At 40.6% G+C, this 23231-nt stretch overlaps 1 protein-coding gene across 3 annotated transcripts in view; it reads right to left on the reverse strand.

Moving 5' to 3' along the window:
- Positions 1 to 23231, reverse strand: part of Mpp7 (MAGUK p55 scaffold protein 7) — a 209649-nt gene that overhangs the window by 132059 nt on the left and 54359 nt on the right. For 2 of the 3 annotated variants that reach the window (XM_052727333.1, XM_052727334.1), the window contains exon 2: positions 14510 to 14659. The exons of the other annotated variant lie outside the window; for it this stretch is intronic. In XM_052727333.1, coding sequence (XP_052583293.1) covers positions 14510 to 14546 — 37 coding nt within the window. In that variant the 5' untranslated portion in view covers positions 14547 to 14659. The remainder of the gene's footprint in view (positions 1 to 14509; positions 14660 to 23231) is intronic. 3 annotated transcript variants of the gene reach the window in all.

Genomic DNA, 23231 nt, shown 5'->3' on the forward strand with positions numbered 1-23231 from the left:
TAGGGTGTGGTCTGTTGTGTCTGGAGAGTCCCCAGTGGTCTCTCACAAGGTCCACAAGCTGCTTTCACTGGGAATTTAACACTAGCTAAGAAGAATAGATTCTGCAGTCGAATCTGCAACAAGGGGAAGCAGAGTGGATCCATGTATGATGCATGCCTGTGTCGAAAAAAAAATCAGTGAATCCTAGTAATTTCTATAATGTATAGTAACCATTATAATGATAAAAATGAAAGTTGTGTCAGTAGTATCAATAATGTAGAAAGTTAGTGCTATCATTGTTACATGAGGGTATACCAACTATGGGAGCCATGGCTGCACCAGCTGCCAACCCTCTGATCAGCAGTCTAGCCTGGGCTCATCTGGCTCACAAGGTAGCTGTACCTTCCCTCAGGCCCTACATATGTTGCTTAATGAACCTGTGTGCTTCATAAAAGAGGACACTCTTCCCAACAAGAGGAAGGTGGTTCTCTGATCAAAGGCATGTGAGTGATTAGCCTCCTTCCCACAGAGCCAAACAAATCCCCCAGGTTGTGCAAGTGCTTGTCAGCACTCTTCAGATAACATCCACTCATAATGCTTACTCTCGTGTATGCTTGGGAAAGTAACACTTCGCACGATCACAGCTATATAGAGCCACATATTCTACTGACCGAAACAGAGCAAGACTTAGAATGAGTACAAGGAAGCAACAAATAGTAATTAGAAAAGTAATGCCAACACAGAGGTCTCCCAGATGCCTTTTTCCCCCACCACAGAGGCCAGCCAGCACGCAGTTACATGCCTGGAAACCTTACTCTGCTATGGAAGCAAACTGAAAATTGGAAACATGATGCGGTCAAATGCAGTGTATGCCCCCCTGAAAGCGACTGGAAGAAAAGGGTACCCAAGTTGAGACTTGATTTTCCACAATGAAATCCACCAACAAGGGGAAAAGTCCTTACATGTGGCTTTGGAGTTTAGTTTGGTTTATTTTTATTTCTTTTTTTTTAATGTTTTCTTTTGGACAAGGTCTTACTATGTAACTCTTGCCGGTTTGGCTTATTTTTGAGACAGGATCTTGCTATGTAGCCCAGGTTGGCCTCAAAGTCATGCTCTTCCTGCCTCAGCTTCCCAAGTGCTAGGACTTCAGTGTGCTATAGCACACCTGACCAGTCCTTGAGGACTGGTTTGTTTTAAATGAACAGTAACACAGTGTCTTAGTTAGAGTTTCTATAACTGTGAAGAGACACCATGACCACAGTAATACATATAAAGGAAAATATTTAATTGGGGCTGGCTTACAGTTCAGAGGTTTAGTCCATTATCATCATGACAGGAAGCATGGTAGCATGCAGGCAGATATGATGCTGGAGAAGTAGTTGAGAGTTCTACATTTTGATCCACAGCCAGCAGGAAGTAAACTGTCCCATACTGGGTGTAGCTTGAGCATATATGAGACCTCAAAGCCCCAACAGTGACATACTTCCTCAAACAAGGCCACACCTACTCCAACAGGGCAACACCTGCTAATAGTGTCACTCACCAGATGCAAAGCATTCAAACACATGTCTATGGGGGCCACACATATTCAAACCATCACACACAGTATTTTCATGACACTGGAAGAACAAATAACATCTATTTTTCATGATCTCAAATGGCTGCTTTTAGTGGGGGAAGCTCACAATGTGTCCAGTATCCTCAATAAACTGAATCTACCGCTTTAAGGATAAAAGCATCATGATTTTCGTGATGGAAATAAATTTAATGAGATTTCCTAACCAGACTAGCCTATGACATGTAACCTGAATATCAGCTAGCCAGGACTCCTCAAAGAGGGCCCACACTGCTGAGAGAAAACAATACTGGCAGTAAAGGAGATCAGGACGAGTTCAAAACCGAATAAAACAGAAGGCAGATGCCAGTGCCGTAAAGAGTAGTCAAATGACAATCAAAGACTTCAAGTGTGACATGAACTCAGATGACATGACAGCAGAGCAACAAAGAGGGGTGTGTGTTTTTGTGTGTGTGTGTGTGTGTGTGTGTGTGTGTGTAAGAGCAAACTAGGCAAGCTTCCCCACTGTCCTCCTTATTTTAAGAAACGACCACCTTCACCAGTCTCCAGCCATCCCCGATACAAACGCTGGCTCTCCAAGACTTCATATTTTTGAACAACAAAGTGTTTTCAAATTAGGTGCATCCTGGTTTTATTTCTGGTGCTGTGATACAACACCCCAACAAAGAGAAGCTTCGTGCAGAAAGGGTTTGTTTTATCTCATGATTCCAGGTTCTAGTCCATCACAGCAGGGAAGTCAAGGCAGGACCCTGAAGCAGCTGGTCACATCCACATCAAGAGAGGAGAAACAAATGCAAACCCAGAGAATGGCACCGTCCACAATGGGTAGGTCTGCCCGCTCCAATTACCATATCATGGCAATTCCACAAGCCCCACAGACATGCCCACAAGCCAACCTACCTGATCAAGATAATTCCCCATTAAGAACATGATCCCAGGTGAGTCAAGGTTGTGTCAGGCTGACAATTCTGACAAGTGAAACTCACCACCCAGTGTGGACACTGCAAATGTAGTGTGTTACTGTGTTACATCAGATGCAGTGGAAAACAGGAAAATGACTCACAAAACTGACATATTTGCTATAATGCAATGGTTTGAGACCAAATCCACAGTATCTCTGAAGTGTGCCTGTCGAGGATACTGGAAAGGCTTAGTAAGCCTGGCCTAACAGAAACATACAGCGTTATGCCGATTGCTAAAGGAATACCCTATACTTATTGAAACAGATCATAAAGTTAAAAAAAATTCCCTAGGATTAAAATCATGTGAATTCAGCTTTCTGACCACAAAGTAGAAGAAGTCAGTAACAGAAAGACAACTGGAAAAAAACCCTTTTTAAAAAATTCTAAATAACCTATTTAAAATAATTCTAAATGACCTAAAAACTTAATGAAATGAGAACATGATGGGACCTGGTAAAACGGCTCAGTGGGTAAAATCCTTGCTGTGCAAGCCTGACCAGCACAGTTCCAGCAGCAGAGCCCTCAGCAGGAGAAAAGAACCAGCTCTCAAACACTGTCCACACACACACACACACACACACACACACACACGCACACACACACACTCACACACACATATATACACATGCACATACAAACACATACACTCACACACATGTCCACACACCTACACACACACATACACACACATACACCTCACACACATACACATTTAAAAATAAAATAAGAACAGCAGGACTAAGACCTGGTCAAACTGACAAAATGGAGCTGTGATCAAAAGAGTAAAAAAAGACACCAGATCAAAACCATCAACACAGAAAACACAGGCATGAAGCAGTGTTAGTATGTGCAATTTTAACCCCAAAAGTTTGAAATTTTTGATCAAATGGCCCCAAGAAGAAATAGAAAGCTATGATAATCTTAAAATCTTTAAGCTAAATAATACAGAAAGTCTTACAAAAAGATATCCAGGTCTAGTAGCCTATCAGGCAGGTTCTATCCTAGGAGAGGAAACTTGAATCTGTCACAAATCTTTCTATAGAAAAAGAAGAAAGGAGAATCATCGCATTGCGCCATGATGTGCAACCGGGTCTTTTAAAGAGAGAGAACAGGTCAGGCAGAGTGTGTTGACGCTGGAACTGCTGAGGCAAAGATCTCAAAGCCAGCTTGTGCTGCAAATGGAGAGCCTGGGGGATAGCTTGTCTTTTGTTTTTGTTTTGTTTTAAAAGAAGCATTCACCAGGAGTGGTAGCACATGCCTTTTACTCCAGCCCCAGAAGCAGGCAGATCTCTGAGTTCAAGATCAGCCTGGTCTACATAAAAATTTCCAGGAAGCCAGAACTACAAAGTGAGACCTTGTTTCAAAAAAAAAAAAAAAAAAGTAAATAAACAATAAACTCAACAGCCACAAAGAATGTGAAAGGGAAATTATAAGCTAAACCTACCCCTTAAAACAAAACATAAGCAAACCAAATTCACTATATTAAAAAGAGTAATAAACTATGACAAATTTGAGTTTCTTCCTAAGAAGCGATCTGGTTTAACATTTAAAAACTAATTAATTTCCTATAAATTAATCATATGTTCATTAAGATGTATAAACAAACTCCTGATAAAATCAAAGGCTAATAATTCTTTAATTGCCAGGAAAAAATGCCATTTGCAAACTAGGAATAAAAGGCAACCCTTTTAACATAACAAAGGGTGTGCAGGCCTTCTGGTCTGAGGCTCAGAAGAGGACAGAGTACAACTCTCTTCACTTATCAGCCACTGCCAATGCCCAAATCTGACCCCTCACCGAGGTGGGAGGGAAGGACACCAGAGGTGTCCTCTAACCTCTCCATGCACAGATCAAAGCTGGATTCCTGAGGTTGGTGTCTTATCTGTCTTGACCCCCAAGATCAGCTCCCTGAATCTGTCCAATACTCGTCAACATACGGACGGCACAAAATGGACGAATTGGATCTTTAAAATAAAAATGTTCCAATGAATCTTTTTTAAAGGCCGATGACACTGCCAAGGCAACCTGCTGTGGGATGTCCTTCTATTCCATGTGAACGTGCGCTGCTCTCATTGTTGATAATAAAGTCAGGCCGGAAGTATGGACGGGACAACCAAACTAAGGGAGGGAAGAGAGCAGGTGGAGTCTGGCAGATGCCAGCCAGGAATCAAGATGAGAATGTCCTACTGAGAAAAGGTACCTAGCCACGTGGCTAAACATAGGAAAGAATTATGGGCTAACTGAAATGGAAGAGCTAGTTAGTAATAAGCCTGAGCTACTGGCAGAACATTTATAAGTAATATTAAGCCTCTGAGTCCATTATTTGGGAAGCAGCTGTCCGGGTATTTGGGAGTTGGTGGGACAGAAACTTCTGCTTACAGAAACCAGGGGCTGGAAGGACTGAAGATTATAGTGTGATTGCCCATTCTGAACAAGCAGACCCAGGCTGATGGGTTGCTTTAGCCTCTGCTATGCTCACTAAAGACCATGGGGAGTCACAAAGAAAGAGAGAGAAACATCAGCCTTTGATAAGTTTATCAATACTGCCAAATTGGGGACTGTTATCCAGAGAACTCATGGAACCATTAAAGAGCCTGGGCTCTGTGGGCTGCAATGTTAATGGCACTACCTGCTTGATGGAAAGATGGGGGAGGAGGTACTGCACAGGAAAATAAACAGATCTAAGAAGCCAAAGAGGCAATGTTGACACGATCCCCTTGAGATCCAGAACCTAAGCCAGTGGACTCACTCTCACCACCACGATTTCACACTGCAGTGAAGGCCCCAGATACTGGCACTGCCAGCAAAGGGAAAGAGTCACTCTTCTGAAGTCAAAATGGAACAACAGGGCAACTGTGGAGAAAATTCATCTAGAAACATACCTCATACCTTACCCCAAACGCCACTCTAAAGTATCAAATCCAACAGATACATGAGAAAAGGACTAACTTGACAATCATGTTCAGGAAACATTTGATGACTAAAATACCGAGATTGTAATCCTGAAGGAAAGTGGTGTTTGACAGCATGGAAATTCATAACATTGAACATGTAGTAGGGAAGGGCTGTACACACAGAGAAAAGGCAAACCACAGAATACATAATGGATGGTGGCATTTGAAAGAATCTAATTAAGGATGAGTTGCCATTGAAGATAAATTTAATTTGGCTTTAGTGGGAATGTAATTATGCAGTGGGCTCAGTCAAATAGTTCCTTAGTGCTGTCTATGTTTAACTTATTGTTAGGGAGAGCATGTTGAAGATGACAGCAGTGGCCAAGTTGGCCTCCTTCTCCTTAAAGGATGCAGGTCCAGAGAGTGTACCCGTCCGTATACAGCAGTGTTCTGCTTCCAGGACAGGAAGCCTGAGACAGACCAAGGCATCAGACAGTTGGTAATACACTCCCTAAAGCTCTGAAACTGTGTGCAAAAGGGTCTGTTTTCACTTTGATCTGTCACCGTGGGTGTCGTCTTTTGTGAGGAAGACACTATCATGTTCCACTGATCATTTTTTTGTTATTGAGAACCATGGGAAGTAGAACTTGCTAGAATTTCTGTGGAAAGATGACTGTAGTTTACACTCAAACTATCAGTAGCTTTAAAAAAAAATGTTTACTGGTAATAGAAAGACTGCCTTGTTTTTCTCTTTTTTTATACAAAGAGAGGCTGGGGAGATGGCTCAACTGTTAAGAGCACTTACTGCTCTTCCAGAGGACTCACACTCAGCTTCTAGCACCCATAGCAGGCTGCTCACAACCATCTTTTACACGTTTCAGGAGAGCTGATGCTTTTTCCTAGCCTCCTTAGACACATGCACATGCACACACACGCACGTGCACATACAAAGTCATGTTCATATATATACATCCATATATATGGATGTATGTATATATATATACTCAAAAATAAATCTTAAAAAAGAAAGTGTGTAAAGAGGCATAAAAAGTAGATAGGTAGAGCTTCAGAGAGGGCTCAGAGCAAAAGCACTCACCACATAAGCCTGTTGACCTGAGCCAGAATCCTCATAACCTGTGTAAAAAGAGCCAGATATAGTGGCATAAGCCTCTGAAATCCAGAGTGCCCTTGCGGGAGACAGAAGGGACAGATAGGGGAACTGTCAGAGCTGTGAGGGTCAGTTGCCTTAGAGTAGGCAGTGGTCAACAAGAGAACCTGCCTCAAACAAGGCAGAAGATGAGGACTGACCCCTGAGGTTGTCAGCTCACCCCACATGCCCTCATCCTCATGTACACATGAAGACAGACAGACACACACACACACACATCATACATACACAAAAACAGTCAAAAAACACTATAGAAAACATTATAAAAGTGTGACTGATAATTATAAAATTATACTCCCCCACCCACTATTATAAATACTTTACTCCTGTATTTTAAAATGCTTACTACTTACGTCTACTTTTTTCATATTTATAAATTATATGATTTTTTTCTCAACAGAATACTAACTTTCAGCCTATACAAATAAATATGGTTCAATTCCATTTGGAAAGTTAAAGAGTTAACAAAATTCTACCACGCTGCAAAGGACTACTTAGGCAAATCATAAACACAGTATGGTGAGCAGCAGAAATCTTTACCAGATCCCCCGTCTCTCAGGAGGTATGGCTAAGAAGCGGGTATTTTCAAGGTCTCCAATTTCCTACTGTAGGTGGCAATCACATGGGCAATGGTGTTATTAACACTTTTAAAACTCTACTTATAAAGGGTTTTAATTCATTTCTGTACAAATATATTTTACATTATATGTTTATACAAATAATATTTAATGAAATTATAAAATTAAAACTAACATTCAGCCAAGGCACGATTCTATAAATTGTTTTTTTAAAGCACACTATTACAGGAACAGAAAGAGTAAGATGAACTCTAGCTGAGGATAGGCATATCCCATGGCTTAACTATTCTAACACTTCTGTTCACATAAACTGTACTTGAATGAGTAAGTAAATGGAGAGACCCCACTCCTGAGGAAGGAATCTACAGACGTGCAAAGGGAAAAGCCTAAAACGATCTACTTACCAGTTTAGAAGTGGAAACATAAGCAAATGCTTACATTAGCTTACTACAACCACAACTGACCTATACAGAAATATTCATATGACCTTGTGGGTATTTAGACATGGGTAAGTAAATATGTATCCATGTCTCTACTTTTTTAACTGAGAGGGTCTAAAGTCACTGTGGTAGTTAGAAAGAAAATGACCCCCAAAGGGAGTGGCGCTATTAGGAGGTGTGGCCATGTTGGAGTAGGTGAGGTCTTGTTGGAAGAAGTGTGCCACTGTGGAGGTGGGCTTTGAGGTCTCATATATGCTCAAGCCATACCCAGTGTCTCAGTTCACTTCCTGTTGCCTGCAAGTCAAGATGTAGGAATCTCAGCTCCATCTCCAGCACCATGTCTGCCTGCATGCCACCATGTTGCACCATGATAATAATGGACTAAACCTCTGAAAGTGTAATTAAGTGTTTTCCTTTATAAGAGTTGCTGTGGTGATGTTGTCTCTACACAGCAACTGAAACCCTAATTAAAGCAGAAGTTGGTACCAGGGACTGGGGTATTGCTGTAATAGGCCTGACCATATTTTTGTTTGAAGGAATTCAGATTTTGAGACTTTGGGTTAGGAAAGCAGTGGAATGCTTTACATGCTGCTCAATGGGCCACACTAGTAGGGGCATGGAAGACAGTGGTGCTGAGGGTGACTGGAACTGTGTGGGGATGGCTCAAGAGGTTTCAGAGAATTTTAATATGTTGCCTAAAGATCGTTCTTGGGATATTTTGGTAAAGAATGTGGCTGCTTTTTGCCCTTGACCAAAGAGTCCGGCTGAGGCTTAAGTGAAGATGTAATTGAAAGATCTCTGAGTTCAAGGCCAGGCTGGTCTACAGAGAGAGTTTCAGTACAGTCAGTCTTAGGCAGTGAAGGAAACTACTGAACACAGAAAGATGGTGAGGGTGTAATTGGACAAGGGAGCCATGTTCCAGCCTGAGTTCTCAGTAGAACTTGGCAGCTTTGGCCACGTGGTTCTGGAGACAGAAGAAAGGGGCTATGGAATCTCCCTCCATAACTAAGGAAAGCCACTGAGCCCAGGCATGTGTCGGGGATGTCCCTGAATAGAGGCCTGGGGAGGCCACTGTGTGAAGCTGTGAAGGTGAAACCTGGATTGCCTTGGAGACTCCAAGTTGTTGGAGATGCCAGAGCATGGGATACCTTCTGAGGGGAGCTGCTAACAGGGAATGGAACCAGCACAAGAAAAAGAAGTGTGTTGCAGTCAGCAAAGCTGAAAGCAGTTGGAGATCTAAAGAGTGCTTTGACACTAGACATGGAGATGCAGAGTTTGGAGTTTGCCCAGCTGTTTTTCAGTCTTGCTTTGGTCCAGTATTTCCTCACTATGTTCCCTTCTCTGCATTTTGGAATGGTAATGTATATCCTGTGCCATTCTATGTTGGAAGCATGTGATCTGCTTTTTTACTTTGATTTTACAGAGGATTACAGTTAAGAGATTGCATGAATCTAAGAAGAAACTTTGACCTTTAGACTTTTAAATAAATGGGAGGCTATTAATATGAGTCTATGGGGACTTTTGAAGTTGGACTAAATGCATTTTTGCTTTATGATATGGCTACAAGCCTTTGGGGCCAGGGAGTAGAATGTGATGGTTTGAATGAAAATGGCCCCCAAAGGGAGTGGCACTATTAGGAGGTGTGGTCTTGTTGGAGGGAGTGTGTCACCGTGGAGGTGGGCTTTGAGGTCTCATATGAGCTCAAGCCACACCCAGTGTCTCAGACCACTTCCTATTACCTGCAAGTCAAGATATAGGAATCTCAGCTCCATCTCCAGCACCATGTCTGCCTGCACACCACCATGTCCTGCCATGATGATAATGGACTAAACCTCTGAAACTGTAAGTCACCCCAATTAATTGTTTTTCCTTTATAAGAGTTGCCATGGTCATATTGTCTCTTTACAGCAACAGAACCCCTAACTAAGACAGCCACACTCATGAGGCAGTAGGCAAAACAGCTGCCTAAGTCTCCATTTCTAATCCTGTTCTCCACCCAAAAGAAATGAGGCTCCTTGGAGAAATGGCTACTTGAGGAATAGGGCAAGAAACACTCATGATGAGCTGGTGCCCCTTGGCTGCCGAAAGCAAGGACACGCTAAAAAAAAATCAGCAAGTCCACATGGATGGAGGCTTTCAAAGAACAGCCTGAAAGAGCTTCCAGCAGGCAAAGCTGTAACAACTGGGGTAATAACATAACAGTGCTGGATTATAACCCCAAACACAAGCCAAACAGACACTTGTCAATACCAACAATGAACAAGTGAATAGATGGAGGAGAAGAAGACAAGGATCCAAGAAACTTACACAGATATTTCACCCTAAAGGGGGGAACAGAATGTCCCTCTGATTAAGTGTGGTCTTCACCTGGACATGCCCACGGTTATAATATGGAAAGCAGAAAAGAAGAGGAACTTCAGAGTGGAGAAGCCGAGAGCCAGATGAATGTCAGCATCAGCGGTCTGTCAAACTGACAGTGAGCACCCTTCCTATGATTTCATACGATGGTGTTGACCTCTATTACCGACCCCCCCAAAGCACAACTCCATTCTCTTCGTGAGAAAAACACAAGACAAACTCAAACACAGAGAACCTTACAATGTGCCTAACTACTGTACCTCAAAATCCCTAAGGATGTCAGTCAACACAAGCCTGAGAAAGCATCAAGACCAAGAGGAGCCTCATGAGTCACAACGTCGCAGGCAGCATGCTGCTCCAAATGACAGCCTGGAAGCAAAGACAGGGGGCAGGAGGGAAGAACTGAGGAAACAGGGACGGATTTTGGTTAGAGTCACTGTATCTGAATCAGTTCACGGGTCGAGTGGAGTCTGGCACATGAATGCAGAAAGTTCACAACAGGAGAAGCTGGGTGTGAGGCACACCACAACTTTCTACACTACCTCTGTAGTTCTAAACTTACTATAAAAATTGGATTATTAAAAACTGTAAGATGAAATCAACAGGTCATTATAATCTAGAAAGAGAACCAAGAATGTACATGGCACTCATACATGGTAAAGGAAAAACTACGAACTTCGGTGGAAAGAACGGAATATGGGGTCATTAATTCTTAAGATGGTTGACAATCTGTGAGAGGAAAGAAGATCTCTGCCTCACTCTACATGCAAACTGCAGTCAGATTAAAATTCCATGTGTAGAAACAAATCTTTAAATTTATTAAAAGAAATCATAGAGAATATATATGCTCTTGGGCAAGAGGAGACGTACTTAAGCTGAAGGGGGAAAGCAATAACCAAGATGTGCTTACATGATTTTCAACTCTATAAAAGAAATGGGACTATTTAAGGGGGAGGTTAAAAAGAAAAGACAAGTGGCCAGCTAGAAGAAATGGCCCGGAGAGTTAATGTACATAATGTAAAATGAGAAATTCTGCAAATCAATTAGAACAGCGCCAGACAACACAATGGTGGAGAAAGGTTAGAATAGACATTTCCAGACAGGAAAGTTCAGTGGACAATGGAAACGGCTCCACAGAAGGAACAATCAACCTTTATCACTTCACACCCCATGTGTTTCCTATCAGACGACAGCAACTACGAAGATTGACAGTATTGAACACCGGCAAGAATGTGGAGGCCGGGATCTCTAATGCGCTCCATACATGGCGAACTGGCTTAAGAAGTCTGGAGGTCAACCTGACAACATCGTTATGTATGTGCATCTTTCCTGTTCAAATCATTTCAAAAGGAGCAAAAATCAGGCTTCCCTTTACAGCGCTGTGGACCATGGCATTGTGAAGTCATGGGAAACAGCCTGAGTCCACAGATGATGCAGGCGTGCAGGGCAGATATGTGAAGAAACAGGCATGACACACTTTATACACTCATACACTCCCTGCAAACAGCTCTCCATGAAACAGCATCTGCTATACACAGTTGGAGATGTAGCTCAGAGTCAGAGTTCCTGCCTAGCATGCACAGAGTTCTAGGTTCAGTCCTAAGCACTGCAAGAAGAAAGAAATAGAATAACACAATCTGCAGCATAGGCTAAAAATCTGTGATTGTTTGTTTGTTTGTTTTAAGAAGAGTCAAACATATGAGTTTTTCTGGTGCTACTGATCAAACCCTGAGCCTCACACATGCTAGCCATGTGCTCTACAACTGAGCTACATCTGAACTATGTGAAATGTTGAATGCACACACAACTCTTAAAGAATAGTTATCAAGCTGAGAAAGAAAGTGAGACTAAGGAGATGGGAATGTCTTCACGTTGTACTTACAAAATTCACTTTTTTTCCCCCTCAGTGAAATAAGCAGAAAGAGGAAGGTGGATCATTGCTAAGAATTTTTCATTAAAAAGCATTTCTGGGGCTGAGGAAATGGATCAGAGAGTAAAAGTGCTTTCTGTAGACTCATGAAGATCTGAGTTTGAATCCCTAGCACCCACATAAAAAGCTAGCCATGGTGCATATGTGACTATGAGAGCCCAGCATTCTGTGTGTGTGTGTGTGTGTGTGTGTGTGTGTGTGTGTGTGTGTGTGTGTATGCACATGTGCGCACATGTGCATGCATGTGGCAGGGAGACAGGAGGATGGATAAGCCTTGCTTGCTGGCTGCCCAACAGCCTGGCCCCATGTTTGGTGAGAGACCCTGCTTCGAAGGAATAGGGCACAGAGTGATAGAGCAGGCTATCCACATCTTTTTTCTAGCCTCCACATGTGCATAAGGGCACACACCAGAACACACATTTGGATACCACAAATACACAGAGCATTTTCCCAAACAACTACACTATGCACCGACACTAAAGTCAGGCACCTTTCTTCTGTGACAGGGCCCATGACCACCAGTAAAACGGTAACTTTATTCTCTCGGGGACTCAATGGCAAGATAACATCAACAATGTTGCTAAGCAACATAACATTAGTAAACAGAGCTTCAACTGCACCTGCACAGGATGTCTAAGCAGGGACTCTAAACATCCAATGCACATACCCCATTGTGACTTCTGTGAGTGGACTGACCTGGGAACAGGCATGACTTCCATGCCTGACTCAAACCTTCTGGCACACAAGTTCAAAAACATCAGAAAGCAGGTGTCGTATGTCAGTACATTTCTGCTCTAGATGACATGGCTGTGTAGAAAAGTTCTTTATAAATTCCATACCATCCATGCTATTTTCTGTGACCGAGAGCTCTCGGGTATAAATGCTTATTTCCATCAGCCTTTGAGTTTTACACCATTAGCAATACTTTGCTATCCATCAAGCTAACACAATTTTGGTGAATAGTGAAGTATAAAATATACTACACAACCACAGTACTCTTATGGCTAGAAAAATTTTAGCTATAATTACCCTGTCACTACAAAAAGTTCAATTATTCATTTTACATAGTACAACAAAACACAGAACTACATAAAAACTAAAAAGAAAAAAATTCAAAGGAGTTAATTCCAAATTAACATCCTAAGAGAGAAAAAACTAAAGTTTAACAGAATTTAACAAAAAATAAAAGTTCCTTACAACAAAAAAATAATCCACAGTCCAAGTCACTAGGCGAGAAATGGCTGTAAATGGACAAAGACAGCCAGACTGCACTTGCTGTAAGCACTGAGTGTGCTTGAACTGGACACAAGGACATCTGCCAGAACAGCAACTGGAAAGGATCAATGTGGTACCCAGGATTGGAATGGCTGGGGTGGAGATGGTTACCTCAGCTGGAAAGAGTGTGCGAGATCAGGACACCATAGCCATCGTGACACACAGGACATTGTTTTCCATCACATTATGTTGCCAATTCTTTTAAGGAGTCTTAAAACTTGAAGGCGTGGCCTGGGCAAGGTGGCACTCACGATGCTCCTAACCCTTGTGAGGCTGAGGCAGGAAGACTGTGAGCTTAAAGGCTATTCTAGGATGCATGGAGCAAAACCCTGTCTCAAACCAATCAAAACAAACACAAAGACAACACACAGCCTATTTCCCAAGCACGCTCACTTTTTCCTCTTTTGTGTTGGAGATTAAATCCAGCGTTCACACACATTAAACATACACTCTACTGGATCTCAGCCCGAGTCCCTCCCCCTTACTCTGAACAGTTCTAAAAAGCCTCCAGGAATCCATATTTAAACAGTGTTGATAGCAAGAAAGCTAACAATTGCTAGATTGGGTCAGAAAGGAGATTTTAATATACATGATATGTGTTTTGTTTCTAAGAAATATTTATTTATTCTAGAGACCTCTGAATATTACAATTGATGGGATTTGTTGTGTGTTCAGATGACACTGTTTTTAACATTTACTTATTTATTGTGAGTGAGGGTCAGTAGGTGTGCATGGTGAGAGTGTAAAGGTCAAAGGAGAACTTTCAGAAGTACATCTCCTTCTACCATGTGGGGCCCAGGGACTGAACTCAGGTCATCTGGCTTGGCAGCAAGTGCCTTTACCCATTAAGTCACAGCAACCGCCCACGGTTTAGTTTTAATATAACCTCTTAATGATGTGTAGGGACTTCCAGGTGTATTTTATCCCTGGTGATAGATGAAGAGAATAAAAACAGATAAATAAAATAGGAAGCAATAAGTCCGAAGCAAGTGTGGCAAAAATTTCATGTCTGCTGTTAAAGGTGCGTGACGGCAGTGTGGAGGGGTATTACAGTATTTTCCAGAACACTGGCCATTCTCAAATACTTCATTTTAAGCAATTAAGTGCACAGTGTTGTTCCAAAAGCAAGATAAGGGTATGGGCACGCATCACCACTACCTGGAGAAGAAAGCAGTCTGAATGTCCCACAGTCCTTCTGTCTAGTCCAGACCTTATTGTGACTAATTTTATGCCTCTCATGTTGGTCACAGATAAACAAATGTGGCTTATTTGCACCCACAAGGCTACAATCACTGGGAGCAATACTGATGTAAGAATGTAGGGAAAACTGTCCCCTTGGGTTCTCGTACCCATGTCACCAGCAGATCCTGTAGACAGTGCTGGCATGATGCAGGCTGCAGGTGCGTGGCCGCCCTCCACTCTCTTGTCTCAGGAAGCTCCGGGGAATTCAATGGCCTGCAGCCACACTTCACCCAAGAGTCGTATGTCCTGTTAGTCCCCTAGGAAAAAAAGAAACATTTATACATATATATATATATATATATATATATATATATATATATATATATATATATATATAAAACAAGCATCACTAAATCAAACATCCTATAACTAATTCAAAACTTATACTCGACACCAGTGAGATTGCAATTCTTCTACAGAATTTTTTCTGCAATGACAGGCTGATCTTTAACAGGGGAGTTTCTGGTTTTGATGTGATTTCTAACTGAAAGCATGCTGCCCCTGCATATGTCAAGGCTTCTGAAAGACGGAGACGTTTTCTTTAGGGGCTGCTCATCAGATGCATCGTGTCCTTTCAGAAGATTCTGTACAGTCAGTTCCTCCCTCCCTTACCCTAACCCTGGCTATATTTCCCAATGTGGAACAAAGACTATCTGAGTTAGCAGCAAACTACAACTCTGTGTTTCCATAGAGTTCATTCCAGCACAACAGCGGCAACGTTCTCTCCCGCAGGCTGAGCGCATCCTGACAAACTTCGTCAGTTGAAGTACAGCAGCGATACAGATTCACAGAAGTGGTAGCACTACGAGCTAAACCTTCTTTGAGCAAAAGTTAAGCTGGATGTATCCTGGAAAATACACTGTTTTCAATAACTGGCATAAGTTTATCTCTAAATAAGCAGGGAAGGGGATAGAGTGTAAAAGCTGTGCAAGGTTGACTCTGGCCTTACCTCTAACCCTGCTGGCTCTGTGATCTTGAATAACTTATTTAATCTTATTAAGCCCGAATTTCCTAATGTGCAAATGAAGATAATAACTTAGAACTGTGTAATAATTAAATATACCGAGGCATGCAACAATGCCTTGCATGGAGTAAACAAACAATAAAAGCTGGCTTGTGATAGTTTATTTCTTTAATTCAGGCAACAGAATTATAAAATTAAAACATAAAAGAAAGCAGCAAGATTACAATTCACCCAGCACCTAAGAAAGAGCCCGCCATGTGTTTTGAATTTGGATCACTGCAGACTAACAACGGAAAATACACATCATTTACATTTTTGTTGAAATCATAACTATACAATGCATTTTAGTGCACCCCCCATTCTCCATACAGAGAATCCAGTCATTTAAAAGCATATTTTAACCTATCTTAAAGACAACAAGGAAAACAGACACTGTAAACACTGGGAAACGATTCACTTCAATTCGTAAAGCTTCTAAGTTGCTGATTCATATTACAGAATCACGACAAACAAGCTTGCCAGACTTTACTTGAGAAAAATACAACTGTTAAATTCCAGTAAAGCCTTCTAAATTAGCATTTTAATTGCCAAAGTGAAAACTGATATTAAAAAATCCACCATCAAACAGACTTTCTTGGACTTGACTATCTGCTGTGACGTCTTACCATCTGCTTTACATTATACCAAAGACAAACACAGAACACACATAATACACATCCATACATGGAGAAATGCTAATTAAAAATAAGGTGGCAGTCATTTAAATTCCAAGTAAAAATGTAACTCACTGAGCTAAAAGTTAAAATGAAAAGGAGAGGGCAAGCCAGGCTCCACTCGTGCCCAGCTCCCACGCTGCTTTTCCTCCAGCAATCTTAAAGGGAAACTTGGCTTTGGTCTCAGAAATTATTCTAATCAGGATTAAGATTTAACTACATAAAAATATTCCTTATATAAAGCAAGGGGATAGACAAAATAATTCAAAGGCAAAAAGAACTCCAGAAAGACCACTGATAATAAAGAATATATTGTTAAAAGACTTTGGTTTTACTAACAGAAAAAGAAAAGAAAACTATTTAAAATGTATAAAGTGTATGCATACATATTTCTAGCATTAGGGTACTACCTCTTCATGACGTAAGCAGATCCAGTGCTTTCCATGTATGTGTATATATAACTTAGCTCTTTAGGCCACAAGAAGTCAGACCTTGCATGGCACCGACTCACTACATACACAGAAATACACACACTCTATCTATACTTCCCGCACCATGAAATCCTCCCCCTTGCCACCTAAAGAATTCACAATGCTTCACATTTATGAACTACATATGCCACATAACCCAATTTATACTTTCATCAAAAAAAAGTAAAATTTGTTAGAATGCGGTACATTGTCATTCCAGGAACAGTGACAAAACCCTGAAATCCCACTTCAAGACATCTTTTTAAGCCACTGTTACCATACATGAAAGTACTTAGCATGTCTTGTTTTTTTCATAACCGACAGTCAAGGTTAAACTTGTCCAATGCAGTACATTTATCACGAAGTAATAATCTTCTAAGTATGTATTATACAACATAATCATCTTCCTAGAATAGTGCAAATATATGAATTTTTTTAAAAACGGTTTGATATAATCCTAACTAGAAAAATGCTCAGCATTTTATGGAATGAAGTAGTGTTGCTGGATTTAACTTTCAAATTGGGTTAAATTTTTGTGTAATAATGTTATTTTCTTTGGCTAAATTGATTGAAAGGGCTTTGGAATTCATCAGAACACAGGCGTAATTATTACTGACTGTTGTATGGAACCGATTTACTACAACACAAAAATACCAGCTGTTACAGTATGTCCTGAGAGGGATTACTGGATATTCTTAAATTGAAGTTCAATCCATCTTTCCATAAAAAAGAGAAAGACCTGAATGCCAGGAACATAACAGCAGTATCAAATGCACCTGAGGCATTTACAACACCCAACAGGACCATTACAGCTTGCCTTTAAAGAGGCTTATTTTTGAAATTTCACTATTCCAGTTGTACCTTGCTTCTATATATCACACTGTATCAGGTTTTCCTGGCATTGATGACGTGGAAACAGTGAACTACAAGAAGGTCTACATGCTCACAATGTTCAATTCTACCCTGGCTATATTCAAAGCTTCTGTAGCACTCCTGACATCTAGTGGCGGATCACAGAAGTGCAAGCGCTTGCAAGATGATTGAAGATGATGATGATGATGATGATGATGATGATGATGATGATAATGATGATGATGATGATGATGGTGGTGGTGGTGATGATGATGATGAATCTGTGTGTTATGCATTCGAGAGACATGAATGTCACAGCACACACATGGCAGTCCCAGGACAACTTTGGGGATTTGGTTCTATCCTTTCACGGTGAGTTACAGGAGTCTAACTCTATTCCTCAGGCTTACACAGCAACACATGTACTCGCTGAGCTATCTCATCAGCCCAAGTAGTTTCTTTTTATTTCTCAGTAAAGCAAGAATTGACTTTATTCATCCAGAGACATAGTTCCCTTCAAAATTATTGTTTAATGTGAATACATACGGTGAATAAAATAATAAATCAATCTCTACTTGGGGAAGTATTCCAAAACATGGAAGCATTTCCCCATGTAATAATTATCAGTAGCCTGTTACTTCGGGAGACAATGGCCATGGTCAATGATTTAACAGTTATGCTTCCAGTTCCTAATCTAACTGAGCAATGAAATAATCCATACAACAATAATGTGTACAATATAAATCTATTTTCACCAATCTCTAAAGGGCAATTTGAGAAATTCATTAGTTAAAGTAAGCACGCTGGTATTTGTTAACACAGCTGCAAATCTTCAGAAACACAGTTGTAAGAATGTAAGAATGATAGAGGCCAGCCAGAGCTACTTGTCACAAATCTGTTTATACGAACTGGTGTTTAGGCCTGGGATGTAGCTCACTGGTAGGGCCCATGCCTGGAGTTCTTGATGCCCCTATTCAAACTTCCAGCACCATGGACCACCAAGTAAACAAAAACAGTGTGCATGCCATGCACACTAACAGTCCTCAAAGCATGTGCATGGACCACCACGATCTCAAGGGCCTTGCCAGAGGGACCCATGAGGTTAGACTATGCTCAGAAAAATGCCGAGACACTATTTCTCTTTTCTGCTTTCAACATCCAGGTAAAAGCACTGGTTCCTCAGCATGAATCATCAGGACCATGAAAGCATAGTCTTCAGGAAGGCAGCATTCAGGTAGGTCCCAGCTCACAGTTCTTTGGGCCTTGTTTCGGAAGTGCATGGTGTACGCAGCAATCAGGAATTACCTTCTACCTCTAGGGGGCAACTGAGGGCAAGAGCAATAGGCTGTATGTTTGGGAAGTCTCATAGACGGCTCTGGGCAACAACTCAAAGAGGGCTGGCTTCTCATGTATGGTGTTGGGGTTTTTGTCAGGTTGTCATTGGCTCTTGGAGGGAGAGCTGTCATCTTAGATGAGAAAAAAATGTATTTGAACTACACGTATATTAATATACTAAATTACATACACGGTAGGGTTATTTGGTAAGAAGTTTATAGTGACTCCTTGTGGCTTTTTCAGCCATCCATATTGCTATTTTACCCCACCTCCTCCTGCTATATTTAACCCCTCCTCCTCACCAAGGAGCCCCCTTTGCCCACATCCATTATCAGATCACTGTATCCTCCCACCCCCTTTACCCTCTTTCTGCCTTGTTCTATATTTACCTCCCTAAGGAGCCCCCTTTTCTCACTTCCCTATGATTACTTACACCCTGGCATTCTCCTCTCGATTGCTCCCAAATGTCCCCGCCCCACCATGCTGACAATGGTTCCAGTTTACTTTCCTGGACTCTAATTATTACCGACTATATACTCACATCTAAAGATTTGGAGCTAGAACCCTCCAATAAGAGAAACATGTGACATATGTCTTTCTGGGTCTGGGTTATCCTCACTCAGTATGACCTTTCCTAATTTTATTCATTTACCTGCAAAATTCATAGTCTTGTTTTTCTTTACCATTGAATAGCATTCCATAGTATATATGTTCCATATTATCAATATCTATTTTTCAATTCTAGGACATTTGGGTTGTTTCCATATCCTAGCTATTGTAAATACCATGGCAATGAACATAGCTGAGCAAGTATCTATGGTGTATATTAGGTCCTGTGGAGTAGCATAGTTGGGTCATATGGTAGATTTATTTTTACTATTGAGAATTCTCCACACTGATTTCCATAGTGGCTGCATCAGATGGCAACCCCACCAAGAGTGAAGGATCCCTCATCCCCTCTAGCATTTCTTGTTGGTTGTTCCACTGATCTCAGCCACTCTGAATGGGGTAAGATGAAATCTCAAAGTTGTTTTGATTTGCATTTCCCTAGTTGATAGGGATGATGAACCTTTTTTACGATATTTCTTAGCCTTCAGGTTTTTTTTTCCCTTCATCTTTTGAGAATTCTGATTTCAAGTCCCAGACCCACTTCTCAAATGGGCCATTTGTCTTTGGTATTTGGGAGTGGGGTTGACTCTGTTTTTTGAGTTCTCTGTATATTCTAGAGAGTAAGCGTCTGTCAGATGTACAGCTGGCAACCACTCTCCCCCATTCGATGGGCCTCCTTTTTACCCTCTTGACTGTTTCTTTGGCTATGCTCAACTTTTGAGTTTCATGAAGTCCCACTTGTCAGTTACTGGTCCTATTTCTTGGGCAAATGGAGTCTTATTCAGGAAGTCTCTCCCTCACCTATATCTTGTAGGGTACTGCCTATGTTTTCTTGTAGCATTTTCAGCGTTTCAGGTTTCTATCTTTGATCCATTTGGGTCTGGGTTTTGTGCAAAGTGATAGACACAGGTCTAATTTTATTCTTCTGCATGTGGACGTCTTATTTTCCCAGCACCATTTGTTGAGGACGCCTTCTTTTACCAGCATATTTTTTTACATCTTTGTCCAATATTAAGCTGCTGAAATTACTTGTATGAATGTTTGGGTCTTTGATTTTTGTTCTATTGGTCTACATGTCTGTTTTTGTGCCAGTACAATATTTTTTTTTTACTATGGCTCTGTAACATTGTAATTGTAATCCTGCAGCATTGTTCTTTTTGCTCAGGACCGTTTTGGCTTTCCAGGGTATTTTGTGGTTCCATAAGAATTTTAGGATTTTTTTTTTTATTTCTGCAAATGAGATGGGAATTTTGATCAGGATTGCGTTGAATCTGTTAATAGCTTTTGGTAGAATGGTCATTTCGACCATTCTACCAAAAGCTATTATTAGATTGTTAATTCTACCAATCCAGCAGCATGGGATGTCTTTCCATTTCCTAGTGTCTTTCTCATTTCTTTCTTCGGGGGTTTAACGTTTTCATCACAGGGTCCTTCACTTTCTTGGAAAGGTTTACTCCCAGATATTCTCTTTGAGGTTATTATGAATAGGACTGCGGCCCATGACCTCCCTTCCTATATGTGTGTTGTTCGTGTTTAGAAAAGGTGTTTATTTGTGCAAGTTGATTCTGTATCCTGCCATGTTGCTGAATTTGTTTATCATTTCTAGAAGTGTCTGGCAGACGTTTTTGGATCTCTAGTGTGTAGTATCATGTCATCTGCAAACAGGACTAGTTTGACCTCTTTTCCTAGTTAACTATAGCCCTTTAATTTCCTTCTCCTGCTTTATTGCTCCAGCCAGTTCTTAGAGTACAGTACTGAAAGGGAGTGGAGAAAGTGGACATCCCTGTTTCATTCCTGACTTCAACTGGATTGCTTCAAGCATCTCTCTATTTAGGATAATGTGGCTGTGGGTCTCCTGTACATAGCTTTTTTATGCTGAGGTATGTTCTCTCTAGCCCTATAGTCTCTGGGACTTTTATCATGAAGGTATGTTGGATTTTGACAAAGGCTTTCTCTGCATCTATTGAGATGGTCATGTGATTTTTTTGCCTCTAAGTCCATTCATGTAGGTTATCACATTTATTGGCTTCTGTATGTTGAACCATGCCTGCATTTCAGGGACAAAGCCAACTTGGTCATAATGTATAATCTTTTGAATGCATGTTTGTATTTTGTTTATAAGTGTTGCATTGAGTATTTCTGAGTCTTTGTTCATTAGAGATGAGCACAGTTTGGCCTGTAGTTTTCCCTTTTTGTTGTGTCTTTACTTGGTTTGGGTAGTAGAGCAATACTAGCTTCTTAGGAGTTTTTGAGTGCTCCTTCTGTGTGTGTGTGTGTGTGTGTGTGTGTGTGTGTGTGTGTGTGTGTGTGTGTATAAATCTAGCCAGGCCTTCTACATTTTTAATAGAGTCAGAAGGCCTGGCTGTTGATATTCTTTGAATGATTGGTAGAATTCTGCTGTAAATCCATCTGGTCTTAGCCTTTTTTTCTTTCTTTCTTCTTTAATTAAAAGGTTTTTTATTGCTATTTCAATCTCCTCATTTGTTATAGACCTCTTTAGATTGTTGACTTCTTGGTTTCATTTTGGTGATTTGGCTACCTCTAAAAAAAATCATTCATTTCTTTTAGATTTTCCAGCTTCACTGAGTACAGGTCTTCAAAACATTCCCTTATTCTGAATTTCTTTAGTGTCTGTTGTAATGTTTCCCTGTTCATTCCTAATTCCATTCATTTGGGTTCTCTCTTTCTTTTGGTTAGTTGGGCCAAGAATCTGTCAATTGTTTGTCTTCTCAAAGAACAGCTCTTAGATTTGTTGATTCTTTGTTTTGTTTCTTTTTCATTGGTTTGTCCTTGTTTTTCCAAATTTTTGAGTTACATCATTAAACCATTTATTTGTGATGTTTTGTTGTTGTTGTTGTTTTAATGTAGGCCCTTAGAGCTATAAATTTCCCGTGTAGGACTGCTTTCAATATATCCCAGAGGTTGTGTTGTGTTTTCATTTTCATTTTGTTCCAAAAAGTTTTTAATTTCCTTCTTGATTTCTCCTTTGATCTAGTCATTGTTTAGTAATGAATTATTTATTCTCCATGAGTTTGCAGCTTTACTAGAGGTTTTTCTGCTGTCCATTTTAAGTTTTATTGCATTGTGGTCAGATAGGATCACAAGTGCATCACAAGGAGTGACTGCAATCTTTCTGAAGTTTTAAAGGTTTTGGGGGGTTGTTTTGTTTTATCTCAGGATGTGGTCTGTTTTAGAAATGTTTCACTGTGCTGCTGAGTAGAATGCTCGCTCTTTAGTGTTTGGATAGAAAATTCTGTAGATATCTGTTCAGTCCATTTAATGCATGATGATAATTAATTTTGATGTTTCTCTGTTTATTTTTTGTCCAGATGACCTGTCTATTGAAGAAAGTAGAATACTGAAATCACCTACTATAAATGGATTGTTAATTTGTGTCATTAATTCCAATAGTAGATTGTTTATGAAATTGGGTGCCCTGAGTTTGGTGCATATATGTTTAAGATAGTATTGACTTCCTGGTTAACTATTCCCTTGATTAGAATGAGGCGTCCCTCTTTATCTCTTCTGATTAGTTTTAGTTTGAAGTCTATTTCATAAGAGAATAGTGACATCTGTTTATTTCCTGGTCCCATTTGATTGGAGGACTTCTGTCCATCCTTTTACCCTAAGGCAGTGCCTATCTTTAAAACTAAGATGTGTTTCTTGTAGGCAGCAGCTAGATGAGTTTTGTTTCTTGGTGCATTCAGTCAGTCTGTCTCTTCTGATTGAAGAATTGATGCCTTTGATATTTAAAGTTATTACTGAAGTGTATGAGTCAAGGTGGTCATTGTGTTGTTGATTTTCGGTGGTATTGTTTGTATTTTCAATGGTATTTTGTGTTTTGATAATTATGGTTTTGTATTTATTACCACCGTCTCTCTGCTAT

This window comes from Peromyscus californicus, unplaced genomic scaffold (assembly GCF_007827085.1).
Source record: "Peromyscus californicus insignis strain IS unplaced genomic scaffold, ASM782708v3 Scaffold_8__1_contigs__length_139910024, whole genome shotgun sequence".
NCBI classification, from domain to species: domain Eukaryota; kingdom Metazoa; phylum Chordata; class Mammalia; order Rodentia; family Cricetidae; genus Peromyscus; species Peromyscus californicus.